Source organism: Pelophylax lessonae (assembly GCF_965119305.1).
Source record: "Pelophylax lessonae genome assembly, chromosome: 12".
NCBI lineage: Eukaryota > Metazoa > Chordata > Amphibia > Anura > Ranidae > Pelophylax > Pelophylax lessonae.
Genome location: NC_138779.1, coordinates 18154436 through 18179838, shown reverse-complemented (window position 1 = coordinate 18179838; position 25403 = coordinate 18154436). Strand labels below are relative to the sequence as shown.

Below are 25403 nucleotides of genomic sequence, written 5' to 3'. Positions count from 1 at the left end.
CACATCATCCATCCAGCGCGCTAAAATATCCACTTTTCAAAGCTTGACGTTGTGCGTCAAAGCGAGTAGAGGGACCATAAATCACGCTCTGAGCTGCCCTGGTCATCTCCACCACGACATGACCCCATCCACCAAACATCATTTATAAGTTTAAAAAAAAAAAAAAAGGCAGCTCTTTCATTCCGGCAGATTGGCCATGCCACATTTGCTGCAACAGTTTGGAGCAAGAGGCCTTTCGAGACAGTAAATTTATCGTCTACGAACCTTGAAGGATGACATCAATGCAAAGTGACTCTCATTCCGAATTCAGGGCGGATGGGACTCCTGCCCATCCCTCATTAGTCTCCTTTGGACGGCGGTGATGGTGTGTGTCGTCAGTGCTCGGTATATAAGAGGTGACACCTAAATGATAAGGCACTGGCCATCACGGAGAGTTCCCCGAACCTACAAGACGCCGAATTTTCCTGTCGCCATGTCCAAGCTTTTCTTCTGCTGCCTGATCCTCGCCGGCTCTTTCTGCTCCTTTCGGTCGTTGCCCATCATCGTCCCCAACAAGGGTTCCCTCCGCCTCGCAGGTAAGAATTTTTTTTAAAGTCTTCTGTTTAGTAGGCTAAACTCTTTCCGACTTCAAGGTTAAAGTAAAAGACTTTGTTTGGCGGCCAAGCGCGCGTCGATGAGTGATTAGAGAGAGAGGGTTCAAATGGATTTTAAATGCCGAAGTTCAGGAATAGATGAGAGAGCGCTCATTAAAAGACGTCCATTAGAAGAACAATCGGAAATGACAATTACATTGTATTCCCTTACCGGGAGCAAATAATTGCCGTGAATATTAAATGGAATTAATAACGCAATAGCGCTTTTATGCAAATGTTATAAGAGGAGAACAAAGTGTATTATCGGAAAAATATTCCCCTCCGCTTACCTTTTATGTCACCTTCAGATCTGATAGGACATTATGTTAATGCATCTGTTACAATGTATTCACACATTAAAGCAATGACTTCCAGGGAGCCATAGAAATCACTGATGGAGTACATGTGGTCAGTGATGGGGCAAGGCCATCTAGAGCCCAGGGCGGACATGCCAAACTAGCCCCCCCCCCCCCCCCCCCAAGATGTATGAGCTTTATGTGTTAGCAAAAATCCCCCCCCTCCCCCAAAAAAATTTAACACTAAACTGCATGCTTACCCCCCTAAGCAAATCTGCTCCCCTCCGGAAATACCCCCTCCCAGCGCAATCTTTGCCCCCCAAACCCCCCCAAAGAATCACTATATCTCTTCTTCTAGCACAACCTCCCCCCCCCCCAAATTCCCCTTACTAGCAGAAGCCCTCTTCCACTATTCCCCTCCCAACACAAATCCCCCCAAATCACCTTTCCTAGCACCCCCTCCCCAATTTCCCCTTCTAAAACAATTATTACCCCCTAATCCCACCCTAGTTCCCTCTACTAGCAGAAGCCCTCTTCCACTATTCCTCTCCCAACACAAATCCCCCCAAATCACCTTTCCTAGCACTCCCCCTTCCAATTTCCCCTCCTAAAACAATCATTACTCCCCAATTCCCCCTACTAGCAGAAGCCCTCTTCCACTATTCACCTCCCAACACAAATCCCCCAAATCACCTTTCCTAGCACTCCTCTCCCCAATTTCCCCTCCTAAAACAATTACTCCCTAATCCCCCCCCCCCCTCCCCAACTAGCAGAAGTCCTCTTCCACTATTCCTCTCCCAACACAAATCCCCCCCAAATCACCTTTCCCAGCACCCCTCCCCAATTTCCCCTCCTAGAACAATTATTACTCCCTTATCCCCCCTACTAGCAGAAGCCCTCTTCCACTACTCCCCTCCTAACACAAATCCCCCCAAATCACCTTTACTACCACCCCCTCCCTAATTTCCCCTTCTAAAACAATTATTACTCCAAAATCCCCCCTCCCCTTATCCCCCCCCTACTAGCAGAAGCCCTCTTCCACTATTACTCCATAATCCCCCCCCCCCTTATCCCCCCTACTAGCAGAAGCCCTCTTCCACTATTCCCCTCCCAACACAAATCCCCACAAATCACCTTTACTATCGCCCTCCCCAATATCCCTCCCTAAATCAATTATTACTCCCCGATTCCCCCCTAATTCCCCCTACTAGCAGAAGCCCTCTTCCACTATTCCCCCTCCTAACACAAATCCCCCAAATCACCTTTACTATCACCCTCCCCAATATCCCCTCCTAAAACAATTATTACTCCCCAATCCCCCCCTAATTCTCCTACTAGCAGAACCCCTCTTCCACTATTCCCCTCCCAACACAAATTCCCCTAAATCACCTTTCCTAGAACCCCCTCCCCGATTTCCCCTCCTAAAACAATTTATTACTCCCCAATTCCCCCTACTAGCAGAAGCCCTCTTCCACTATTTCCCTCCCAACACAAATTCCCCTAAATCACCTTTCCTAGAACCCCCTCCCCGATTTCCCCTCCTAAAACAATTTATTACTCCCCAATTCCCCCTACTAGCAGAAGCCCTCTTCCACTATTCCCCTCCCAACACAAATCCCCCCAAATCACCTTTACTACCACCCCCCCTCCCCAATTTTCCCTCCTAAAACAATTATTACTCCCTAATCCCCCCCCCCCCCCCTAATTCCCCCTACTAGCAGAAGCCCTCTTCCACTATTCCCCTCCCAACACAAATCCCCCAAATCACCTTTCCTAGCACTCCCCCTCCCAAAACAATTATTACTCCCTAATGCCCCCCCCAAATTCCCCCACCCAACACAAATCTCCCCCCCCCCAAATCCTTGTGGTGCCCCTCCATCTCACATGATACCACAGTGCCCAGGGCAGCCGCTTCTCCTGCCCACCCCTTGTCCCAGCCCTGCATTTGGATGCACTTTGTTTTTAAAGCCCACCTACCAGTAAATCTGTACTTACAGAGGGAGGAAAAATACCCACCTTGTACAAATGTGATGATTGTTGTGTCCTGTTAGCGCAGGCTCCTGAACTATGTATATGGTGTGTGGGGGAAATGACTGGTAATTACTTGTGCTGGCAGATACACAGAACAGAGCTAGCAAAGAAAGGTCATCGCCCAATTCCCATAGAGAGGTTATAATCTGATTGGTGGCAGCCAGTGGAGTCAGATTACCAAAAACTGATATTTCAAAGTTGGGTGGATGCTGGAAAGATAAACCCCTCAACAGTCTCTTCTATGTCTCTCTATGAGTGAGAACTGTGTGCTGAAATCCCGGGTCTGTACACCTGCTGTGCCCATTATGGGGGGGCTCCCACCATCCCTGTGCTGCGTTCCCGGGTCTGTAAACCCGCTGTGTCCATTATGAGGGGTTTCCACCAATCCCTGTGCTGAGTTCCCAGGTCTGTACACCTGCTGTGCCCCTTAATGAGGGGTTCCCACCATCCCTGTGCTGAGTTCCCGGGTCTGTACACCTGCTGTGCCCATTATGAGGGGTTCCCACCATCCCTGTGCTGAGTTCCCGGGTCTGTACACCCGGTGTGCCCATTATGAGGGGTTCCCACCATCCCTGTGCTGAGTTCCCGGGTCTGTACACCCGGTGTGCCCATTATGAGGACTTCCCACCATCCCTGTGCTGAGTTCCCCAGTCTGTACACCTGCTGTGCCCATTATGAGGGGTTCCCACCATCTCTGTGCTGAGCTTCTGGGTCTGTACACCTCCTGCACCCATTATGAGGGGTTCCCACCATCCCTGTGCTGAGTTCCCAGGTCTGCACACCTGCTGTGATCATTATGAGAGGTTCCCACCATCACTGTGCTGAGTTCCCAGGTCTGTACACCTGCTGTGCCCATTATGAGGGGTTCCCACCATCCCTGTGCTGAGTTCCCGGGTCTGTACACCTGCTGTAACCATTATGAGGGGTTCCCACCATCCCAGTGCTGAGTTCCTGGGTCTGTACACCTGCTGTGCCCATTATGAGGGGTTCCCCCCAATCCGTGCGCTGAGTTCCTGGGTCTGTACACCTGCTGTGCCCATTATGAGGAGTTCCCCCCATCCCTGTGCTGAGTTCCAGGGTCTGTACACCTGCTGTGCCAAATTATGAGGGGTTCCCACCATCCCTGTGCTGAGTTCCCGGGTCTGTACACCTGCTGTAACCATTATGAGGGGTTCCCACCATCCCAGTGCTGAGTTCCTGGGTCTGTACACCTCCTGTGCCCATTATGAGGGGTTCCCCCCAATCCGTGCGCTGAGTTCCTGGGTCTGTACACCTGCTGTGCCCATTATGAGGAGTTCCCCCCATCCCTGTGCTGAGTTCCAGGGTCTGTACACCTGCTGTGCCAAATTATGAGGGATTCCCACCATCCCTGTGCTGAGTTCCTGGGTCTGTACACCTGCTGTATCCATTATGAGGGATTCTCACCATCCCTGTGCTGAGTTCCGGGGTCAGTACACCTGCTGTGCCCATTATGAGGGGTTCCCACCATTCCTGTGCTGAGTTCCGGGGTCAGTACACCTGCTGTATCCATCATGAGGGATTCTCACCATCCCTGTGCTGAGTTCCCGGGTCTGTACACCTGCTGTGCCCATTATGAGGGGTTAATTTTGTTTATTGAAAATTCTTACAAACAACAACTTATATACAATAAAACCATAATAAATAAGTTAATTAATAAGCATATTTACAAAATAATTGAAAATAACTATACAAAACAAGAACATAATAAATAAACCAAATTGCGCACAGCATAAACCCTACGAGAGAGCCAGACTAAGAAACATCACCGTCACCGTGCATGTAGCCTTTAATCAAAAATTATATTTTATGACTGATTTTAAGCTGACAACATTAATGGTTGCCACTTTTAACGGAGGATAATTGAGGCAGCCGTTTCTTAGCCTGACTACTCTCTCTCCCTGGAGAACCAGTGCGCTTCAGTGCACCCTGGGACTCATCATCCATAGAAGATGCTGTACTCAACGAGTCCCATTCATCGTCATCATCTGACAGGACCCCAAACTTATTTGTCAAAGGCAAAACCTTAGGACTGTGGGTAGCTGAACACCTTTTTATCCTTCTTTTGCCCTTCTTCCTTTTCTCCTCCAACCATTCCACATCATCCTTGGGCAAATTGGAAATAACAGTTTCCCCACTCTTACCCTCCCCTTCACCCCCCACTCTCCCTTACCTTATCTGCCACCGGGCCAGCCTCTTCACCCACTCCTCTGCACCCCAGGGTCCCTAATAAAAGCCCTGCAATGCCGAGGGGGAGGGGGGGGGGGGACTCGTACTGCACTTGATACCCCTGCATCAGCACCTCTTGCCGCCTCTGCAATTTTGGAAGACATAGACACAGAAGGATTGGACACATTCTCGGTAACTGATACCTTAGATACAGACTGGGAAGACACAGGCACACTAGGTAAACGCACAGACTGGGGCGCCACAGACTTGGAAGACACTGACACACTGGGAATTGGCACAGACTGGGAAGACAAAGGCACACTGGGCATTGGTACAGACTCTGAGCATTCTCCATGTCCAGGCGGAAGAACTCTCTTATGAGCTCAGGCTGGTTGTGCATTGCCTCAGGACACTGGCTATAAAAATGCCCCACCGCATTGCACAAGTTGCACCTTATAATATTGCAATCTTTTGCCAAATGCCCTAAATCCTGACACAGAGAGCATTTCATTACTGGACAGGAGGATGCAAAGTGCCCTTTATCCCCACACCTATTGCACAGCTTTGGCTGGCCTGGATAGAATATGGTCAGCCTGTCCCTCCCCAGGAAAGCAGAGGATGGCAGGTGCTGGATGACTTTATCAATAACCCTCAGTTTTAGCTACACGGACCATCCCCCCGTCCATATTCCTTGATCATCCATAATTTTCCGTAAGGGGCTCAGGATGTCTCCATATCTCCTCAGCCAAACAGATAAATCCCCTTGTGGTATGGACTCATTGCGCACAAGAACTGTCATTATTTTAAGGAGTGGCTGACGTGACACAACTTTGGGGATTAGCCCTTTCCAGTCCGGCAGGCTCCTACACACATGCTCATATTTTTCCCAAAATATGTCCAAAGACTCAGGACGGATAAAGGACAAATCATACTCATAAGAGCCGGTCGGACTGATCAGGGTGAAGATATCTTCCGGTCTAAACCCCATCTGCTAAATCCTATCCACCACAGCTCTCCTATATGGGGGAATACCTTCTCCCTCCCATTGTAACTGAACAACATTCCTCCTTTTAAAAAATGAGGAAGATTAAACATTTCCATGCTCCTTCCCTGCTTGCACCCCCCTACCAGATCCTGCAGCAGCACCAGCATAGGTTTTCCTCCCAGACATACCACCAGTAATTACAGCATTGTCTTTAGACACAGCCACACCTGCTGACAAGGAGCCCGAAACATCCCTTGCAGTCCTTGGAGCAGCAGAGACAAGACCCACCCCCTCCCCCTGCTCTGAGCACTCAGCTGCTTTCCTGGGTTCAATCACAGTCTTGTCTACTGCAGAATCACAAACAGTTGTAGCACTATTGCTCCCAGCACCTCCTCCACCATTCTCAGGAACAGCCACTGTATCTGGTCCAGGCAAAGCCTCTGCAATGTCCGTGGTGCTCCTCTTTGCAGACTCTTCAACCAGAAGCTTAATGTTATTTTCAGTTTTCCCACCAATTATATTTGAAGTTTTTCCAGCAGGTGCATCAGGTTGCACCGCATGCTGCACATTGTCTATGGGTCTGGGCTGACAGCCCATAGCACTACAACCCTCAGCACACGCATTGTCATCATTAAAGTTCATATCACCACTTTGCACACACACTGTACCTGCTTGGGTTACCTCTGCTGTGTCATGGCTGACAGTGGGATCAAGCTTCCTGCTGGTTGTTGCAGACTTTATGGTTAATCTTCCTCTCTCCACAGGTCTCTCTCTCACAGGGCGAGGAATTGTATTCATCTCCTCATCTGAGGAATCCGCAGAAAAATTTAACTTTCTTCCATCCAGAGGGGATTCAAGCTCAGCAATGAACTCCAGCATCCCAGTACCCCCCTTAACCTCCTGCTCAGATGTTCCACATTGCTGCTGCAGAGGGAGGGAGACAGAGGCCTCCACCATTGGGGGCTCAGCAGATGTTTGTGGTGTTGAAGAGCTGGCCTCATCCTCCGGGCCCACTTTCTCACTCTCTGCTGACTCTGTCGGTACCTGAATCTTTTCACTGACTGGGTCACTCTCCATGCTGGAAACGGCTCCTCTCCTCATACGGCTAAAACGTTCCTCATTCCTGTATTTCTCCTGAAGTGCTTCACAGCTTTCCTTCAGAGAGCTCACCAACTCTTTCTGCTTCTTCAAAGCTTGCTCTAAGTCCTTCAATTCAGGCCTCAGAGCCGGTCTCTTCTTACTGTACAGTTTGGCACAATACAACTTTTTCTTTTTAAATTCTACTTTCAAAGTTGCCAATTTCTCCTCCTCTTTCTCAATTCGCCTCAGCTTTTCAACAGTCCTTCGCCTAAAGGTAGGCAGGGATTCACCCCTCCTTGGGCCGAGCTCCATGTCTTCCTTAGACTGAGGCCTAGTCTCAGGCCTATCCAGGGGGCCCCCGCCAGGGTCCTCCCCAGGATCCAGCATCCTTCCTGGGGCAGAGAAGCAACTCTAGCCCCTGGCTTCTGGAAGCACACGAGCTAAGGAACCAGCAACCTCACACCTCGCTGTCAGGGAGTGGAATGGCAGTTTCCCACCATCCCTGTGCTGAGTTCCCAGGTCTGTATACCTGCTGTGCCCATTATGAGGGGTTCCCACCATCCTTGTGCTTATTTTCCTAGGTCTGTACACCTGCTGTGCCCATTATGAGGGGTTCCCACCATCCCTGTGCTGATTTACCGGGTCTGTACACCTGCTGTATCCATTATGAGGGGTTCCCACCATCCTTGCGCTGAGTTCCCGTCTCTGTACACCTGCTGGGTCCATTATGGGGGTTCCCACCATCCCTTTGCTGAGTTCCCGGGTCTGTACACCTGCTGGGTCCATTATGAGGGTTCCCACCATCCTTGTGCTGAGTTCCCGGGTCTGTACACCTGCTGTGCCCATTATGAGGGGTTCCCACCATCCCTGTGCTGAGTTCCCGGGTCTGTACACCTGCTGTGCCCATTATGAGGGGTTCCCCCCATCCCTGTGCTAAGTTCCTGGGTCTGTACACCTGCTGTGCCCATTATGAGGGGTTCCCACCATCCCTGTGCTGAGTTCCCAGGTCTGTACACCTGCTGTGCCCAAGATGAGGGGTTAATTTTGTTTATTGGAAATTCTTACAAACAATCAACTTATATACAATAAAACCATAATAAATAAATTATAAATAACATATTTACAAAATAATTGAATATAACTATACAAAACAAGAACATAATAAATAAACCAAATTGCACACAGCATAAACCCTACGAGAGAGCCAGACTAAGGAACATCACCATGCATGGAACCTTTTATCAAAAATTATATTTTATGACTGATTTTCAGCTGATAACATTATTGGTTGCCACTTTTAACGGATAATTGAGGCAGCCGTTTCTTAGCCTGACTACTCTCTCCCCCTGGAGAACCAGTGCGCTTCAATGCACCCTGCGACTCATCATCCATGGAAGATTCTGTACTCAACAAGTCCCATTCATCCTCATCATCTGACAGGACCCCAAACTTATTTGTCAAAGGCAAAACCTCAGGACTTTGGGTAGCTGAACACTTTTTTTTCCTTCTTTTGCCCTTCTTTCTTTTCTCCTCCAACCATTCCACATCCCCCTTGGACAAATTGGAAATAACAGTTTCCCCACTCTCACCCTCCCCTTCACCCCCACTCTCCCTTACCTTATCTACCACCAAGCCACCCTCTTCACCATTCTCCCCACTCCTCTGCACCCCATGGTCCCTAATAGAAGCCCTGCAATGTCTAGGGGAGGGGACTGGCACTGTACTTGATGCCCCTGCCTCAGCACCTCTTGCCGCCTCTGCAATTTTGGAAGACATAGACACAGAAGGATTGGACACATTCTTAGTAACCGATACCTTACATACAGACTGGGAAGACACTGACACACTGGGAATCGGCACAGACTGGGGCACCACAGACTGAGAAGACACTGACACACTGGGCATTGGCACAGACTGGGGCACCACAGACTGGGAAGACACTGACACACTGGGTATTGGTACAGTCTCGGAGGGAATCGCAGGCACCCTAGCTGCTGAGCTCTGAGCATCCTCCATGTCCAGACGGAAGAACTCTCTCATGAGCTCAGGCTGGTTGTGCATTGCCTCAGGACACTGGCTATAAGGATGCCCAACTGCATTGCACAAGTTGCACCTTATAATATTGCAATCTTTTGCCAAATGCCCTAAATCCTGACACAGAGAGCATTTCATTACTGGACAGGAGGATGCAAAGTGCCCTTTATCCCCACACTTATTGCACAGCTTTGGCTGGCCTGGATAGAATATGGTCAGTCTGTCCCTCCCCAGGAAAGCTGAGGATGGCAGATGCTGGATGACATTATCCATGACTCTTAGTTTTAGCTGCACAGACCATCCCCCCGTCCATATTCCTCGATCATCCATAATTTTGTGTAAGGGGCTCAGGATGTCTCCATATCTCCTCAGCCATACAGATAAATCCCCTTGTGGTATGGACTCATTGCGCACAAGAATCGTCACCATTTTAATAAGTGGCTGACGTGACACAACTTTGGGGATGAGCCCTTTCCAGTCCGGCAGGCTCCTACACACATGCTCATATTTCTCCCAAAATATGTCCAAAGACTCCGGACGGACAAAGGACAAATCGTACTCATAGGAGCCGGTCGGACTGATCAGGGCAAAGATATCTGCAGGTTTAAAACCCATCTGCAGAATCTTATCAACCACAGCTCTCCTATATGGCGGAATACCTTCGCCTTCCCATCTGAGCTGTACCACATTCCTCCTTTTAAATAATGAGGAAGATAAAACATTTCCATGCTCCTTCCCTGCTTGCACCCCCCTCCCAAACCCTTCAGCAGCACCAGCATAGGTTTTCCTCCCAGAAACATCAGCAATTACAGCATTGTCTTTAGACACAACCACACCTGATGACAAGGAGCCTGAATCAACCCTTGCAGTCTTTGGAGCAGCAGAGACAAGACCCACCCCCTCCTCTGAGCACTCAGCTGCTTTCCTGGGTTCAATCACAGCCTTGTCTACTGCAGACTCCAAAAAAGTTATAGTACTACTGCTCCCAGCATCTCCTCCACCATGCTCAGGAACAGCCACTGTATTTGGTCCAGGCAAAGCCTCTGCAATGTCCGTGGTGCTCCTCTCTGCAGACTCTTCAACCAGAAGCTCACAGTTTTTTCCAGTTTTCTCACCACTTGCATTTAAAAGTGGAATTTTTTCAGCAGGTGTATCAGGTTGCACTGCATGCTGCACATTGTCTATGGGTGTGGGCTGACAGCCCATAGCACTACAACCCTCAGCAAGCACATTGTCATTAAAGTTCACATCACCACCTTGCACACACACTGTACCTGCTTGCTGTGTTACCTCTGCAGTGTCATGGTTAATGGCGGGATCAAACTTCCTCCTGGTTGTTGCAGGCTTAATGGTGAATTTTCCTCTCTCCACAGGTCTCTCTTTCATAGGGCGAGGAACGGTATCCATCTCCTCATCTGGGGAATCTGCAGAAAAATGGAACTTTCTTCCATCCAGAGGGGATTCCAGCTCAGCGACTAACTCCAACATGCCAGTACCCCCCTCAACCTCCTGCTCAGATGTTCCACATTGCTGCTGCAGAGGGAGGGAGACAGAGGCCTCCGCCATTGGGGGCTCAGCAGATGCCTGAGGTGTTGAAGAGCTGGGCTCATCTTCCGGGCCCACTTTCTCACTCTCTGCTGACTCTGTCGGTACCTGAATCTCTTCACTGGCTGGGTCACTCTCCATGCTGGAAACGGCTCCTCTCCTCATACGGCTGAAACGTTCCTCATTCCTGTATGTCTCCTGAAGTGCTTCACAGCTTTCCTTCAGAGAGCTCACCAACTCTTTCTGCTTCTTCAAAGCTTGCTCCAAGTCCTTCAATTCAGGCCTCAGAGCCGGTCTCTTCTTACTGTACAGTTTGGCACAAAACAGCTTTTTCTTTTTAAATTCTACTTTCAAAGTTGCCAATTTCTCCTCCTCTTTCTCAATCCGCCTCAGCTTCTCAACAGTCCTCCGTCTAAAGGTAGGCAGGGATTCACCCCTCCTTGGGCCGAGCTCCATGTCTTCCATAGTCTCAGGCCTATCCAGGGGGCCCCCGCCAGGGTCCTCCCCAGGATCCAGCATCCTTCCTGGGGCAGAGAAGCAACTCTAGCCCCTGGCTTCTGGAAGCACACGAGCTAAGGAACCAGCAACCTCACACCTCGCTGTCAGGGAGTGGAATGGCAGTTTCCCACCATCCCTGTGCTGAGTTCCCAGGTCTGTACACCTGCTGTGCCCAAGATGAGGGGTTCCCACCATCCCTGTGCTGAGTTACCGGGTCTGTACACCTGCTGTATCCATTATGAGGGGTTAATTTTGTTTATTGGAAATTCTTACAAACAATCAACTTATATACAATAAAACCATAATAAATAAATTATAAATAACATATTTACAAAATAATTGAATATAACTATACAAAACAAGAACATAATAAATAAACCAAATTGCACACAGCATAAACCCTACGAGAGAGCCAGACTAAGGAACATCACCGTCACCATGCATGGAGCCTTTAATCAAAAATTATATTTTATGACTGATTTTCAGCTGATAACATTATTGGTTGCCACTTTTAACGGATAATTGAGGCAGCCGTTTCTTAGCCTGACTACTCTCTCCCCCTGGAGAACCAGTGCGCTTCAGTGCACCCTGCGACTCATCATCCATAGAAGATTCTGTACTCAAAAAGTCCCATTCATCATCATCATCTGACAGGACCCCAAACTTATTTGTCAAAGGCAAAACCTCAGGACTGTGGGTAGCTGAACACTTTTTTTTCCTTCTTTTGCCCTTCTTTATTTTCTCCTCCAACCATTCCACATCCCCCTTGGACAAATTGGAAATAACAGTTTCCCCACTCTCACCCTCCCCTTCACCCCCACTCTCCCTTACCTGATCTACCACCAGGCCAGCCTCTTCACCATTCTCCCCACTCCTCTGCACCCCATGGTCCCTAATAGAAGCCCTGCAATGTCTAGGGAGGGGACTGGCACTGTACTTGATGCCCCTGCCTCAGCACCTCTTGCCGCCTCTGCAATTTTGGAAGACATAGACACAGAAAGATTGGACACATTCTTAGTAACCGATACCTTACATACAGACTGGGAAGACACTGACACACTGGGAATCGGCACAGACTGGGGCACCACAGACTGGGAAGACACTGACACACTGGGCATTGGCACAGACTGGGGCACTACAGACTGGGAAGACACTGACACACTGGGCATTGGCACAGACTGGGGCACCACAGACTGGGAAGACACTGACACACTGGGCATTGGCACAGACTGGGGCACTACAGACTGGGAAGACACTGACACACTGGGTATTGGTACAGTCTCGGAGGGAATCGCAGGCACCCTAGCTGCTGAGCTCTGAGCATCCTCCATGTCCAGACGGAAGAACTCTCTCATGAGCTCAGGCTGGTTGTGCATTGCCTCAGGACACTGGCTATAAGGATGCCCAACTGCATTGCACAAGTTGCACCTTATAATATTGCAATCTTTTGCCAAATGCCCTAAATCCTGACACAGAGAGCATTTCATTACTGGACAGGAGGATGCAAAGTGCCCTTTATCCCCACACTTATTGCACAGCTTTGGCTGGCCTGGATAGAAGATGGTCAGTCTGTCCCTCCCCAGGAAAGCTGAGGATGGCAGATGCTGGATGACATTATCAATGACTCTTAGTTTTAGCTGCACAGACCATCCCCCCGTCCATATTCCTCGATCATCCATAATTTTGTGTAAGGGGCTCAGGATGTCTCCATATCTCCTCAGCCATACAGATAAATCCCCTTGCGGTATGGACTCATTGCGCACAAGAATCGTCACCATTTTAATAAGTGGCTGACGTGACACAACTTTGGGGATGAGCCCTTTCCAGTCCGGCAGGCTCCTACACACATATTCATATTTCTCCCAAAATATGTCCAAAGACTCCGGACGGACAAAGGACAAATCGTACTCATAAGAGCCGGTCGGACTGATCAGGGCAAAGATATCTGCAGGTTTAAAACCCATTTGTAGAATCTTATCAACCACAGCTCTCCTATATGGGGGAATACCTTCGCCTTCCCATCTGAGCTGTACCACATTCCTCCTTTTAAATAATGAGGAAGATAAAACATTTCCATGCTCCTTCCCTGCTTGCACCCCCCTCCCAAACCCTTCAGCAGCACCAGCATAGGTTTTCCTCCCAGAAACATCAGCAATTACAGGATTGTCTTTAGACACAACCACACCTGATGACAAGGAGCCTGAATCAACCCTTGCAGTCTTTGGAGCAGCAGAGACAAGACCCACCCCCTCCCCCTTCTCTGAGCACTCAGCTGCTTTCCTGGGTTCAATCACAGCCTTGTCTACTGCAGACTCCAAAAAAGTTATAGTACTACTGCTCCCAGCATCTCCTCCACCATGCTCAGGAACAGCCACTGTATTTGGTCCAGGCAAAGCCTCTGCAATGTCCGTGGTGCTCCTCTCTGCAGACTCTTCAACCAGAAACACACAGTTTTTTCCAATTTTCTCACCACTTGCATTTAAAAGTGGAATTTTTTCAGCAGGTGTATCAGGTTGCACTGCATGCTGCACATTGTCTATGGGTGTGGGCTGACAGCCCATAGCACTACAACCCTCAGCAAGCACATTGTCATTAAAGTTCACATCACCACCTTGCACACACACTGTACCTGCTTTCTGTGTTACCTCTGCAGTGTCATGGTTAATGGCGGGATCAAACTCCCTCCTGGATGTTGCAGGCTTAATGGTGAATTTTCCTCTCTCCACAGGTCTCTCTCTCATAGGGCGAGGAACAGTATCCATCTCCTCATCTGGGGAATCTGCAGAAAAATGGAACTTTCTTCCATCCAGAGGGGATTCCAGCTCAGCGACGAACTCCAACATGCCAGTACCCCCCTCAACCTCCTGCTCAGATGTTCCACATTGCTGCTGCAGAGGGAGGGAGACAGAGGCCTCCGCCATTGGGGGCTCAGCAGATCTCTGAGGTGTTGAAGAGCTGGGCTCATCCTCCGGGCCCACTTTCTCACTCTCTGCTGACTCTGTCGGTACCTGAATCTCCTCACTGACTGGGTCACTCTCCATGCTGGAAACGGCTCCTCTCCTCATACGGCTGAAACGCTCCTCATTCCTGTATTTCTCCTGAAGTGCTTCACAGCTTTCCTTCAGAGAGCTCACCAACTCTTTCTGCTTCTTCAAAGCTTGCTCCAAGTCCTTCAATTCAGGCCTCAGAGCCGGTCTCTTCTTACTGTACAGTTTGGCACAATACAACTTTTTCTTTTTAAATTCTACTTTCAAAGTTGCCAATTTCTCCTCCTCTTTCTCAATCCGCCTCAGCTTTTCAACAGTCCTCCGTCTAAAGGTAGGCAGGGATTCACCCCTCCTTCGGCCGAGCTCCATGTCTTCCATAGTCTCAGGCCTATCCAGGGGGCCCCCGCCAGGGTCCTCCCCAGGATCCAGCATCCTTCCTGGGGCAGAGAAGCAACTCTAGCCCCTGGCTTCTGGAAGCACACGAGCTAAGGAACCAGCAACCTCACACCTCGCTGTCAGGGAGTGGAATGGCAGTTTCCCACCATCCCTGTGCTGAGTTCTCGGGTCTGTACACCTGCTGGGTCCATTATGAGGGGTTCCCACCATCCTTGCGCTGAGTTCCCGTCTCTATACACCTGCTGGGTCCATTATGAGGGTTCCCACCATCCCTGTGCTGAGTTCCTGGGTCTGTACACCTGCTGTGCCCAAGATGAGGGGTTCCCAGGTCTGTACACCTGCTGTGCCCATTATGGGGGGTTCCCACCATCCCTGTGCTGAGTTCCTGGGTCTGTACACCTGCTGTGCCCAAGATGAGGGGTTCCCGGGTCTGTACACCTGCTGTGCCCATTATGGGGGGTTCCCACCATCCCTGTGCTGAGTTCCCGGGTCTGTACACCTGCTGTGCCCAAGATGAGGGGTTCCCGGGTCTGTACACCTCCTGTGCCCATTATGAGGGTTTCCCACCATCCCTGTGCTGAGTTCCCAGGTCTGTACACCTCCTGTGCCCATTATGAGGGGTTCCCACCAACCCTGGTCCGGTTTGGTGTACAGAGGTATGCTGCTACATACATTTATTTTTCTTTGATTTTTACGAGGTGGGTTTATTATCACTTTAGGTACAGCCATGGGTACCAGAGTCTGCCCTCCAAATTAGACAGCTTCAATACTCTGACTTGGGCACCTGAAGGTAAATGGAGCACCAATGACTCCAATAGATGAACCAATACCACTGCGACCAATAGAAAAAAATGCCTTTTGTGTGCTGAAACCCCCCCCCCCCCCCAGCCATCCCACACAATACCTCCTGACCTCTTATTACACAGAATATGTGGAAAAATCCAAAACAATTTCCACATTTTTTTTCTGATATTCAGAGTGTTCCGGAGCTTCAGGTCATCGGCTCTTTAGAAGAAATGTATAAATCTGGTGAGCTCAGCCTGGGAACTACTAGTGAGGTCATTGATTTCTCCAAGAATAACTCCAGCTAAAATTGTTTTTTCTCCTTGTTTTAATGGAGCAAAGACGGATTAGAACCTCTCTCAGGGTTCAAAGCTGAACTCCAGTATAAGTATATAACTATATACTGTCTAAATCCATCTGTCATATCCATAGGCGTGCGCAGGTGGCATGCCTGGACACACATTAGTCACTACGGCCAGACTTCCCCCCGTGTTGTGCCTCTCCCCGCAGTGCTGCTGGGTTCCCTCCTCTCCCCCTGGCTGCTGTGGGTGATGTTTCAGAATGGAGAATGGGGGAAGGGGCTAGAAAATAGTTATTTTTTTAAATGAACACAGAGAACACACTCACTCGCTGTGCTCATTCATAACTGAAGCATAGCAAACTGTGTTTCCTATGCTTCAGTTTGTGAATGAACAGGAAGTCGCTCAGCAAAGAGCACTTCCCATTCATTCACCGTCCAGTGCAGCTGAGGCTGCAGAGAAAGGCATGCATATGTTTGAGCTTTGGGGTGCAAGCCATAATGCAATAGGCTGCACACATATGGTCATATCTTGTGTATTCTTCTTGAATCTCGGTGATCTTTGTGTATTTCTTCCAGATCTGTGCAGTAATCCAGTGTGAGACTTCCTGTAATAAAGATTGCTCACTGCTGCTCTCTCTTCTTCTGCAGGATGACTGGTCTTGTCTCCACACCCTCCTGTAATTTTCTCTAGTAGGTGGAGCCTGCCGGGTCCCTCCCACAGCTCTGCTCTTTCTCCTTGTGCAGGGTGACTGGTCTTGTCTCCTCCCCTCCTGACATTTTCTCTAGTAGGTGGAGCCTGCTGGGCCCCTCCCACAGCTGTGCTCTCCCTCCTGGTGCAGGGTGACTGGTCTTGTCTCCGCCCCTTCTGTAGTTTTCTCTAGTAGGTGGAGCCTGCTAGGTCCCTCCCACAGCTGTGCTCGTTCTCCTTGTGTAGGGTGACTGCTATTGTATCTGCACCCCTCCTGTAGTTTTCTGCAGGCAGCCTGCAGTGGGTGGAGCCTACTGGGCCCCTCCCACAGATCTGCTCTCCCTCCTTGTGCAGGGTGACTGCTATTGTATCTTCCCCCTCTTTTAGTTTTCTGCAGGCAGCCTGTAGTGGGTGTGAACTGTAGGGCCCCTCCCACAGTTCTGCCCTCCCCCTTGTGCAGGGTAACTGGTCTTGTCTCCGTCCCCTCCTGCAGTTTTCTGTAGTGGGTGGAGCCTGATGGGCCCCTCCCACAGCTCTCTGCACAGGCTCTGTACAGCACAGTGATGTCACTGTCTCTTTTACAAGGAAATATCTGGGATTGTAAAGGCATTCGGTGCTCAGAGTGGATTTATATCATTTGTGGTTATTGAGGAATATATTTAATATGAAATTTCTTGTGCCCGGAGCTCAGCTTTAAAATTCAAAGTGAATTTTGATTGGTTCCATAGGTGTGTGCAGCCTATTGCATTATGGCTTCCACCCCAAAGCTCAAACCACACATGCCTTTCTCTACAGCCTCAGCTGCACTGGACAGTGAATGAATGGGAAGTGCTCTGTGCTGAGCGGCTTCCTGTTCATTCACAACCTGAAGCATGGGAAACAGTTTACAATGTTTCAGTCCTGAATAAACACAGTGAGTGCCGGTTCACAGATATTTGATGCGGGAACCCTGCGAATCCACTGCGGGTTCCCGCATCGCACTCAACTCGCAGGCAGTTCACACTAGGGATAGACCGATATGGTTTTTTCAGGGCCGATACGTTGGTCACAATGTATCGCTATCGGCTGATATGGGCCGATATTTTGTAAATGTAAAGTTTTGAAAAATAAAGAACATTTTTTGACACAAATCTGGTACTGAACATGTTAATTTTTGTTTAATGCTTAATGGCTGGCTAGCTGGCACCCTGTGGTGGGTGGGTGGCTGGCACCCTATAGTGGGTGGCTGGCTGGCTGGCACCCTGTAGTGGGTGGTTGGCTGGTACAGGGCCTGTGGGTGGCTGGCTGGTACAGAGCCTGTGGGTGGCTGGCTGGTACAGAGCCTGTGGGTGGCTGGCTGGTACAGAGCCTGTGGGTGGCTGGTACAGGGCCTGTGGGTGACTGGCTGTCTGGCAACCTGTCTGTGGGTGGCTGACGGTCTGGCACGCTGTGGTGGGTGGCTGGCTGTCTGGCACGCTGTGGTGGGTGGCTGGCTGTCTGGCACCCTGTGGTGGGTGGCTGGCTGTCTGGCACCCTGTGGTGGGTGGCTGGCTGTCTGGCACCCTGTGGTGGGTGGCTGGCTGTCTGGCACCCTGTGGTGGGTGGCTGGCTGTCTGGCACCCTGTGGTGGGTGGCTGGCTGTCTGGCACCCTGTGGTGGGTGGCTGGCTGTCTGGCACCCTGTGGTGGGTGGCTGGCTGTCTGGCACCCTGTGGTGGGTGGCTGGCTGTCTGGCACCCTGTGGTGGGTGGCTGGCTGTCTGGCACCCTGTGGTGGGTGGCTGGCTGTCTGGCACCCTGTGGTGGGTGGCTGGCTGTCTGGCACCCTGTGGTGGGTGGCTGGCTGTCTGGAACCCTGTGGTGGGTGGCTGGCTGTCTGGAACCCTGTGGTGGGTGGCTGGCTGTCTGGAACCCTGTGGTGGGTGGCTGGCTGTCTGGAACCCTGTGGTGGGTGGCTGGCTGTCTGGAACCCTGTGGTGGGTGGCTGGCTGTCTGGAACCCTGTGGTGGGTGGCTGGCTGTCTGGCACCCTGTGGTGGGTGGCTGGCTGTCTGGCACCCTGTGGTGGGTGGCTGGCTGTCTGGCACCCTGTGGTGGGTGGCTGACTGGCACAGGGGCTGTGAGTGGCTGGCTGGTACAGGGCCTGTGGGTGGCTGGATGTCTGGCACCCTGTGGTGGGTGGCTGGCTGGCAGGCACCCTGTAGTGGGTGGCTGGCTGGCACCCTATAGTGGGTGACTGGCTGGCTGGCACCCTGTAGTGGGTGGCTGGCTGGTACAGGGCCTGTGGGTGGCTGGTACAGAGCCTGTGGGTGGCTGGCTGGTACAGAGCCTGTGAGTGGCTGGCTAGTACAGAGCCTGTGGGTGGCTGGCTGGCTTGCTGGTACAGGGCCTGTGGGTGGCTGGTGCAGGGCCTGTGGGTGGGTGGCTGGTGCAGGGCCTGTGGGTGGCTGGTGCAGGGCCTGTGGGTGGCTGGCTGGTACAGGGCCTGTGGGTGGCTGGCTGATACAGGGCCTGTGGGTGGCTGGTACAAGGCCTGTGGGTGGCTGGCTGATACAGGGCCTGTGGGTGGGTGGCTGATACAGGGCCTGCGGGTGGGTGGCTGATACAGGGCCTGAGGGTGGGTGGCTGATACAGGGCCTGTGGGTGGGTGGCTGATACAGGGCCTGTGGGTGGGTGGCTGATACAGGGCCTGTGGGTGGGTGGCTGGTACAGGGCCTGTGGGTGGGTGGCTGGTACAGGGCCTGTGGGTGGCTGGCTGGCTGGTACAGTGCCTGTGGGTGGCTGGCTGATACAGGGCCTGTGGATGTGGGTGGCTGGCTGGTACAAAGCCTGTGGGTGGCTGGCTGGTACAGTGCCTGTGGGTGGCTGGTTGGTACAGGGCCTGTGGGTGGCTGGCTGGTACAGGGCCTGTGGGTGGTTGGCTGGTATAGGGCCAGTGGGTGGCCGGTACAGGGCCTGTGGGTGGCTGGCTGGCTGGTACAGGGCCTGTGGGTGGCTGGCTGGTACAGGGTCTGTGGGTGGCTGGCTGGTGCAGGGCCTGTGGGTGGCTGGCTGGTACAGGGCCTGTGGGTGGCTGGCTGATACAGGGCCTGTGGGTGGCTGGTACAAGGCCTGTGGGTGGCTGGCTGATACAGGGCCTGTGGGTGGGTGGCTGATACAGGGCCTGCGGGTGGGTGGCTGATACAGGGCCTGAGGGTGGGTGGCTGATACAGGGCCTGTGGGTGGGTGGCTGGTACAGGGCCTGTGGGTGGGTGGCTGGTACAGGGCCTGTGGGTGGCTGGCTGGCTGGTACAGTGCCTGTGGGTGGCTGGCTGATACAGGGCCTGTGGATGTGGGTGGCTGGCTGGTACAAAGCCTGTGGGTGGCTGGCTGGTACAGTGCCTGTGGGTGGCTGGTTGGTACAGGGCCTGTGGGTGGCTGGCTGGTACAGGGCCTGTGGGTGGTTGGCTGGTATAGGGCCAGTGGGTGGCCGGTACAGGGCCTGTGGGTGGCTGGCTGGCTGGTACAGGGCCTGTGGGTGGCTGGCTGGTACAGGGTCTGTGGGTGGCTGGCTGGTACAGGGCCTGTGGGTGGCTGGCTGGCTGGTACAGGGCCTGTGGATGTGGGTTGTGATACACTCCCACGAGACTAGTCCCGACTCCAGACGAGGCTGTCCAAGGCGAGGGAGGCGGCCTAAGAAGGCAGAATGACGTCACAAAAATATCGGCAATATCGGCCAGTTTCGGGGCTGATACCGATATATCGGGGAAAGTGCATATCGGCCTTGCCGATAATCGGTCTATCCCTAGTTCACACTGCCATATGTGAATCGCTGGGGGTGTCAATACAGAGTTAACGACACCCCCAGATCAGTCCGCATATCGCAGTGCAGACTGTCAGTTCAGACATGAATCGGATCACATAGGTGTGAACACCCATGAGATCCGATTCTGCTGTGGACCCAAAAAAGGGTCCTGTGCGAGATGTGTTCAAATCCAAAACGAATTCAGGTACACAATCTGCATGGCTGAATTTGCATCGCACAGACATTGCATGCCATGTCTGACATCATACTGATGTGAGTGAGTGTGTTCTCTGTGTTCATTTAGAAAAGGAAGGGGCCGGTAAATGACGTATTTACTAGCCCCCTTCCCCCGCTCTCCATTCTGGGAGCACAACACAGGGGGAAGCCCAGGCAATAGGGGGGAATCGGCACCACACACCCTGCGCATGCCTATGATTGGTTCCTGCAATTTTACAGTAAAATACTCTTTTTTTTTTTTAAAGGGAAAAAAAAATGGGAGAAAAAAAATCAGCAAATAAAGAAAAAACAATATAGCGTATACAATTGCGACACAAATCATATTGTAATTGAATGTTATTAAAAATGACCTTTCCTTTTCAATCTGCAGCTGTTGTATTTTTCTGAAATTGATGATATGGCCGTCTGGAGCTGTTCTGTACACAGATGGTATACAGAGCGCCCCCCAGATATATAATTTCCTGCTTGTGTGATTGGCTCACCAATTTTCCCAGAAGTCTGCACTAAGATACAATTCAGATTTCTGGCATCCCCTGCAACAGAAATGTCATTTCTGGTGAGATTCTCCCAATAGGAACACGTCTAAAGGGATGCAGGCCCAGCAGATTTCCTCATTAGAGCCCTGCGGCTGCACAGCTGACAGATAATTATGAAACCACTCCCATTAGACCCACTCAGCACAGAGGAACAAACAAGGATTTCTTCAGAATAACAAAATGTAGGAATCTGCAACAAAGTTTGTTACTGCAATGTATAGAGATCACCCAGAGGGGAATGTTTCTTTCTCAACACAAAAGTAGAGTTATGCTTTAAATACATTTGGAATTGTGGAAGGAATCTTCTACCACCCCTCCCACAACCTGCAGTCTGGGAAACCATGCAATATATTAGAGGAGCATCTATAAGGCATATAAACCCATGGGGGGGGGGGGGGTTTACTAAAACTGGAGGGTGAAAAATCTGGTGCAGCTCTGCACAGTAGCCAATCAGCTTTCAGGTTTTATTATCAAAGCTTCATTGAACAAGCTGAGGCTGGAAGCTGATTGGTTGCCACGCAGAGCTGCACCAGATTTTGCACTCTCCTGTTTTAGTAAATCTCCCAGTACAAATTCACCCCCCCCTGCTGAAATCCCCCCTCCCAGCACAAATCTGTGCCCCCCCCTCACAAAAAAAAGAAATGACCCCCCTCCTAGCACAATTCCTCTACTCCTAAAACATCCCCTTCTAGTACATACCCTCCCCCCCCCCTCCCAGCACAAATTCCCCTTCTTAGATCAATACTTACCCACTGCCACTCCCCCAAACCCCCCCCCCCCTCCTACACAAATATCCTCCACTCCAGTCTCCTTATGGCACCCCCCACCTCACAGTGCCCAGGGCAGCCGTTCCTTGTGCCCACCCCTTGTCCCGGCCCTGGCTATAGAGCCAGTACACTCATGTGCAGGAATATGCTGTTGTTTTATTTTTTTGGTGTTTGTGCACCAGTGTGAAGATTTCCTTCCACTTCCTGTCCTCGAGACACAACAGGAAATGAGATGAACAAACTTTAGGCCAAGTTTACACTAGCTTCCAAAGCAGGCGATTCATGAGCGTTTTTACAAGCGCCAACGCCTGTAAATGCATAAAAAAAAACACGCCATCAATACATCTTAACGCATTACGAGAGTTAGGGGGCGCTCTAATTTCTTTTTATTTTACTCCTCCCCCAGAGTCGGCGATGGATTTTGGGGACTTGAAGAGCTGGGATGACGAAACGCGTTTACTGCGGAATCTACCGATGTTTCTAGACAAGGAGGCGGAGAGAGATGCAGAGGATATTTTCAGCAAAGAAGGTAAGTGTGAACGCTTGCCTGTAGAGGCCGGGATGTCTATGGGGTGCAGCTTTGGGCTTTGTTAAATCACCCCACGGAAGGGTTGCCAGATGCAATAAAAAAAAAAAAAAGTGAGGCCCTGATCAGATATTACATTGTGGGTACAAGTGTGCGATTTTCACGGCTTTCCATGATTCACGCATAGGGCGCCCCATTCATGTTTGTTGCCCAAAAGAAGCTTCATCACTAACCACTTGCCTACCGGGCACTTAAACCCCCCGCCCCGCCCGCCCAGGCTAATTCTCAGCTTTCAGCGCTGTCGCCCTATGAATGATAGTTGCACGGTCATGTTACACTGTACCCAAATTACATTTTTGTCATCTTTTTTCAAACAAATAAGAGCTTTCTTTTTGTGGTATTTAATCACTACTGGAGTTTTATTTTTTCCTGAACAAACAAAAAAAAGACCGAAAATTTTGGGAAAAAAAAAAAAAAAGTTTTTATAGTTTATTATAAAATTTTACAAACAGATAATTTTTCTCCTTCATTGATGTGCGCTGATGAGGGGGCACTGATGGGCCCTGAGGGTCACTGATAAGGCGGCACTGGAGGGCACTGATAGGTGGCACTGATGGGTGGCACTGATGGGCGGCACTGGAAGGCACTTATAGGTGGAACTGAAGGGCACTAACAGGTGGCACTCCTGGGCACTGACGGGTGGCACTCATGGGCACTGGTATGTGGCACTGATTCGTTTGTTATAAAATTTTGCAAACAGATAATTTTTCTCCTTCATTGATGTGCGCTGATGAGGTGGCACTGATGGGCCCTGAGGGGCACAGATAAGGAGGCACTGATAGGTGGCAATGATGGGTGGCACTGATGGGCACTGGTAGGGGGCACTGAATGGCACTAATGGGTGGCACTCATGGGCACTGGTAGGTGGCTCTGAAGGGCACTAACAAGTGGCACTCATGGGCACTGATGGGTGGCACTGATGGGCACCGGTAGGTGGCACTGAGGAGCACTAATAGGTGGCACTGATAGGTGGCACTGATGGGCAAAGATAGGCACTGGTAGGTTACATTGATAGGCAGCACTGATGGGGCACTGATTGGCACTGATAGGTGGCACTGGTGGGCATTGCTAGGTGGCACTGACCTGCACTGGTAGGTGGCACTGAAGGGCACTAATAGGTGGCACTGATAATGATAGGCACTGGTAGGTGACACTGATAGGCAGCACTAAATATGGGGCACTGATAGGTGGCACTGGTGGGCATTGCTAGATGGTACTGACCTGCACTGGTAGGTGGGCACAGTTGCTTTTCCTCCTTGGGACCGACGTCCCTCTGACAGCAGCTGGCGATCGGCTTTTTTTTCTCCTCACGCTGTTAGCGTGAAAAAAAAAAAGCTGATCGCCGGCTGCTGTTTACGTCACGTGATCAGCTGTCATTGGCTAACAGCTGATCACATGGTAAGGGGCCGGGACTGCCCCCTTACTCTGATTAGCCGAGTCTCATGGACTCGCTGATCAAAGAACGAGCCATGCACGCCCTGCAGGGAGCGCGCAGGAAGCTCATGTACAGGATGACGTAAATGGATGCCCTCCCGGCAATTTAGGAGCGCGCAGTAGCAGTCTTTCGAGTATAGCGTGGGTATAAAGAAGTTAATCACGTGTTTTGCTGCCCGATAATCTTGGCAAGATCGCACCACATCTGGTGTGCCAGTCATGGGCTGGGAGCTTGTCCGGGACAACCTGGGATCAGCAGAAGTGGGTTGAATGACGCTGGCCATCAGACTGGGGACATCTACTGACAAAAAAAAAGTACTGCATGGGAAATCTGTGGACTAAAGCTGAGTATTGCAGCAAAAAGCTGGTTTTGTTATTTTAATGGGCTCTTCATTTTTATCTATTAATTTGGCTGGTCACATGATCACCTAATAATAATAAAGTGAGTTGTAGATGGAAAGTAACACCACACAGAGAACCTATGGAATGTGATGCAGGCCTTTGCAAACCCATGACTCCGCTCCAGACTTGTTCCTTTCATTCCACATGGACCACCCCGTTGTTGCCCACGCCAGCCCGTCTCCAGCCAAAAAAAAATACTGCATACATGGACGTCTCTACTCAAAACCAACCTTTCTTGATGCATTTCACCACTGCTGGCTTTGTTCACAAGGATGGGGGAAGTGAACAAGCCAGCAGTGGTGAAACACGTCGAGGAAGGTTGGTTTCTGGTGGAGACATCAATGTACAGTATGCAGTCTTTTTTTTGGGATAAATTATTCACTTCAGCGCCGGAAGATTTACCCCCCCCCTTAATGACCAGGCCATTTTTTTAAATACAGCACTGCGTTTCTTTAACCACTTGCCGACCAGCCGCCGTTGATATACTGGTGCGATCCTGGGGGCGTGCCCACTCGCCAGCAGGGAAGCCGATCCCCCGGGCTGTCACGCCGCTTCTGGGTTACTATATCAGAGAAACGATCAAAGCCGAATCTGGCTTTGATCGGTACACCAACCAGCCGCCGGACGTGGGATGGGAGACCCGGGCAGAGCCACAGAAGGCGGCGGGAGGGAGGGAGGGGGGCATCCCCTCCTGCTCACTGGGGTTACCACCTGAAAGCCGACAGTCGGCTCTAAAAATATGGTACCGGGATGTTGCCTCTAGCTGCAGGAATCACCCCGGTACAACCACTTCTCCGAGCCGATGTAGAGCTATGTCGGTTTGCGGGAAGTGGTTAAACCCATCCCGGTCAATCACACAGTTGCCATTGCTGGGATCCAGCAATCAAACAATTAGTCTTTTCTCATTTTGACCTAGGGAGTCGAGAATAGTTAATTTCTCTAGACAATCGGGGCAGGATTCTCGAGGAATTTAGGCATGGTGAGGTGGGTCTTTGAGAACACATATTCCAATTGGAAGTGTAGGTTTAGAGCTATTATGAGTTGGGAGATAGTTGGAGGTACTGCTGATTTCCATTGTCTAGCAAGGGAAAGCCTGGCACAGGGGAGGACTGAGCCAGGGGGGCAATTGCCCCCTGGGCCGCTCTGATGCCTCGTAAAAAGGATTTACCACTTCTGCCACAGACATGCCTTAAGGGGTTCCTGGTGAAGAGAAGTAAAAAGTCCCTGCCGCTGGCCTA

At 50.8% G+C, this 25403-nt stretch overlaps 1 protein-coding gene across 1 annotated transcript in view; it reads left to right on the top strand.

Annotated features, from left to right (window-relative positions):
* The first annotated feature begins 395 nt into the window (after positions 1 to 395).
* Positions 396 to 25403, top strand: part of UTS2 (urotensin 2) — a 28797-nt gene continuing 3789 nt past the window's right edge. Inside the window, exons 1-2 of the mRNA XM_082273718.1 lie at positions 396 to 575; positions 22150 to 22272. Coding sequence (XP_082129844.1) covers positions 407 to 575; positions 22150 to 22272 — 292 coding nt within the window. The 5' untranslated portion in view covers positions 396 to 406. The remainder of the gene's footprint in view (positions 576 to 22149; positions 22273 to 25403) is intronic.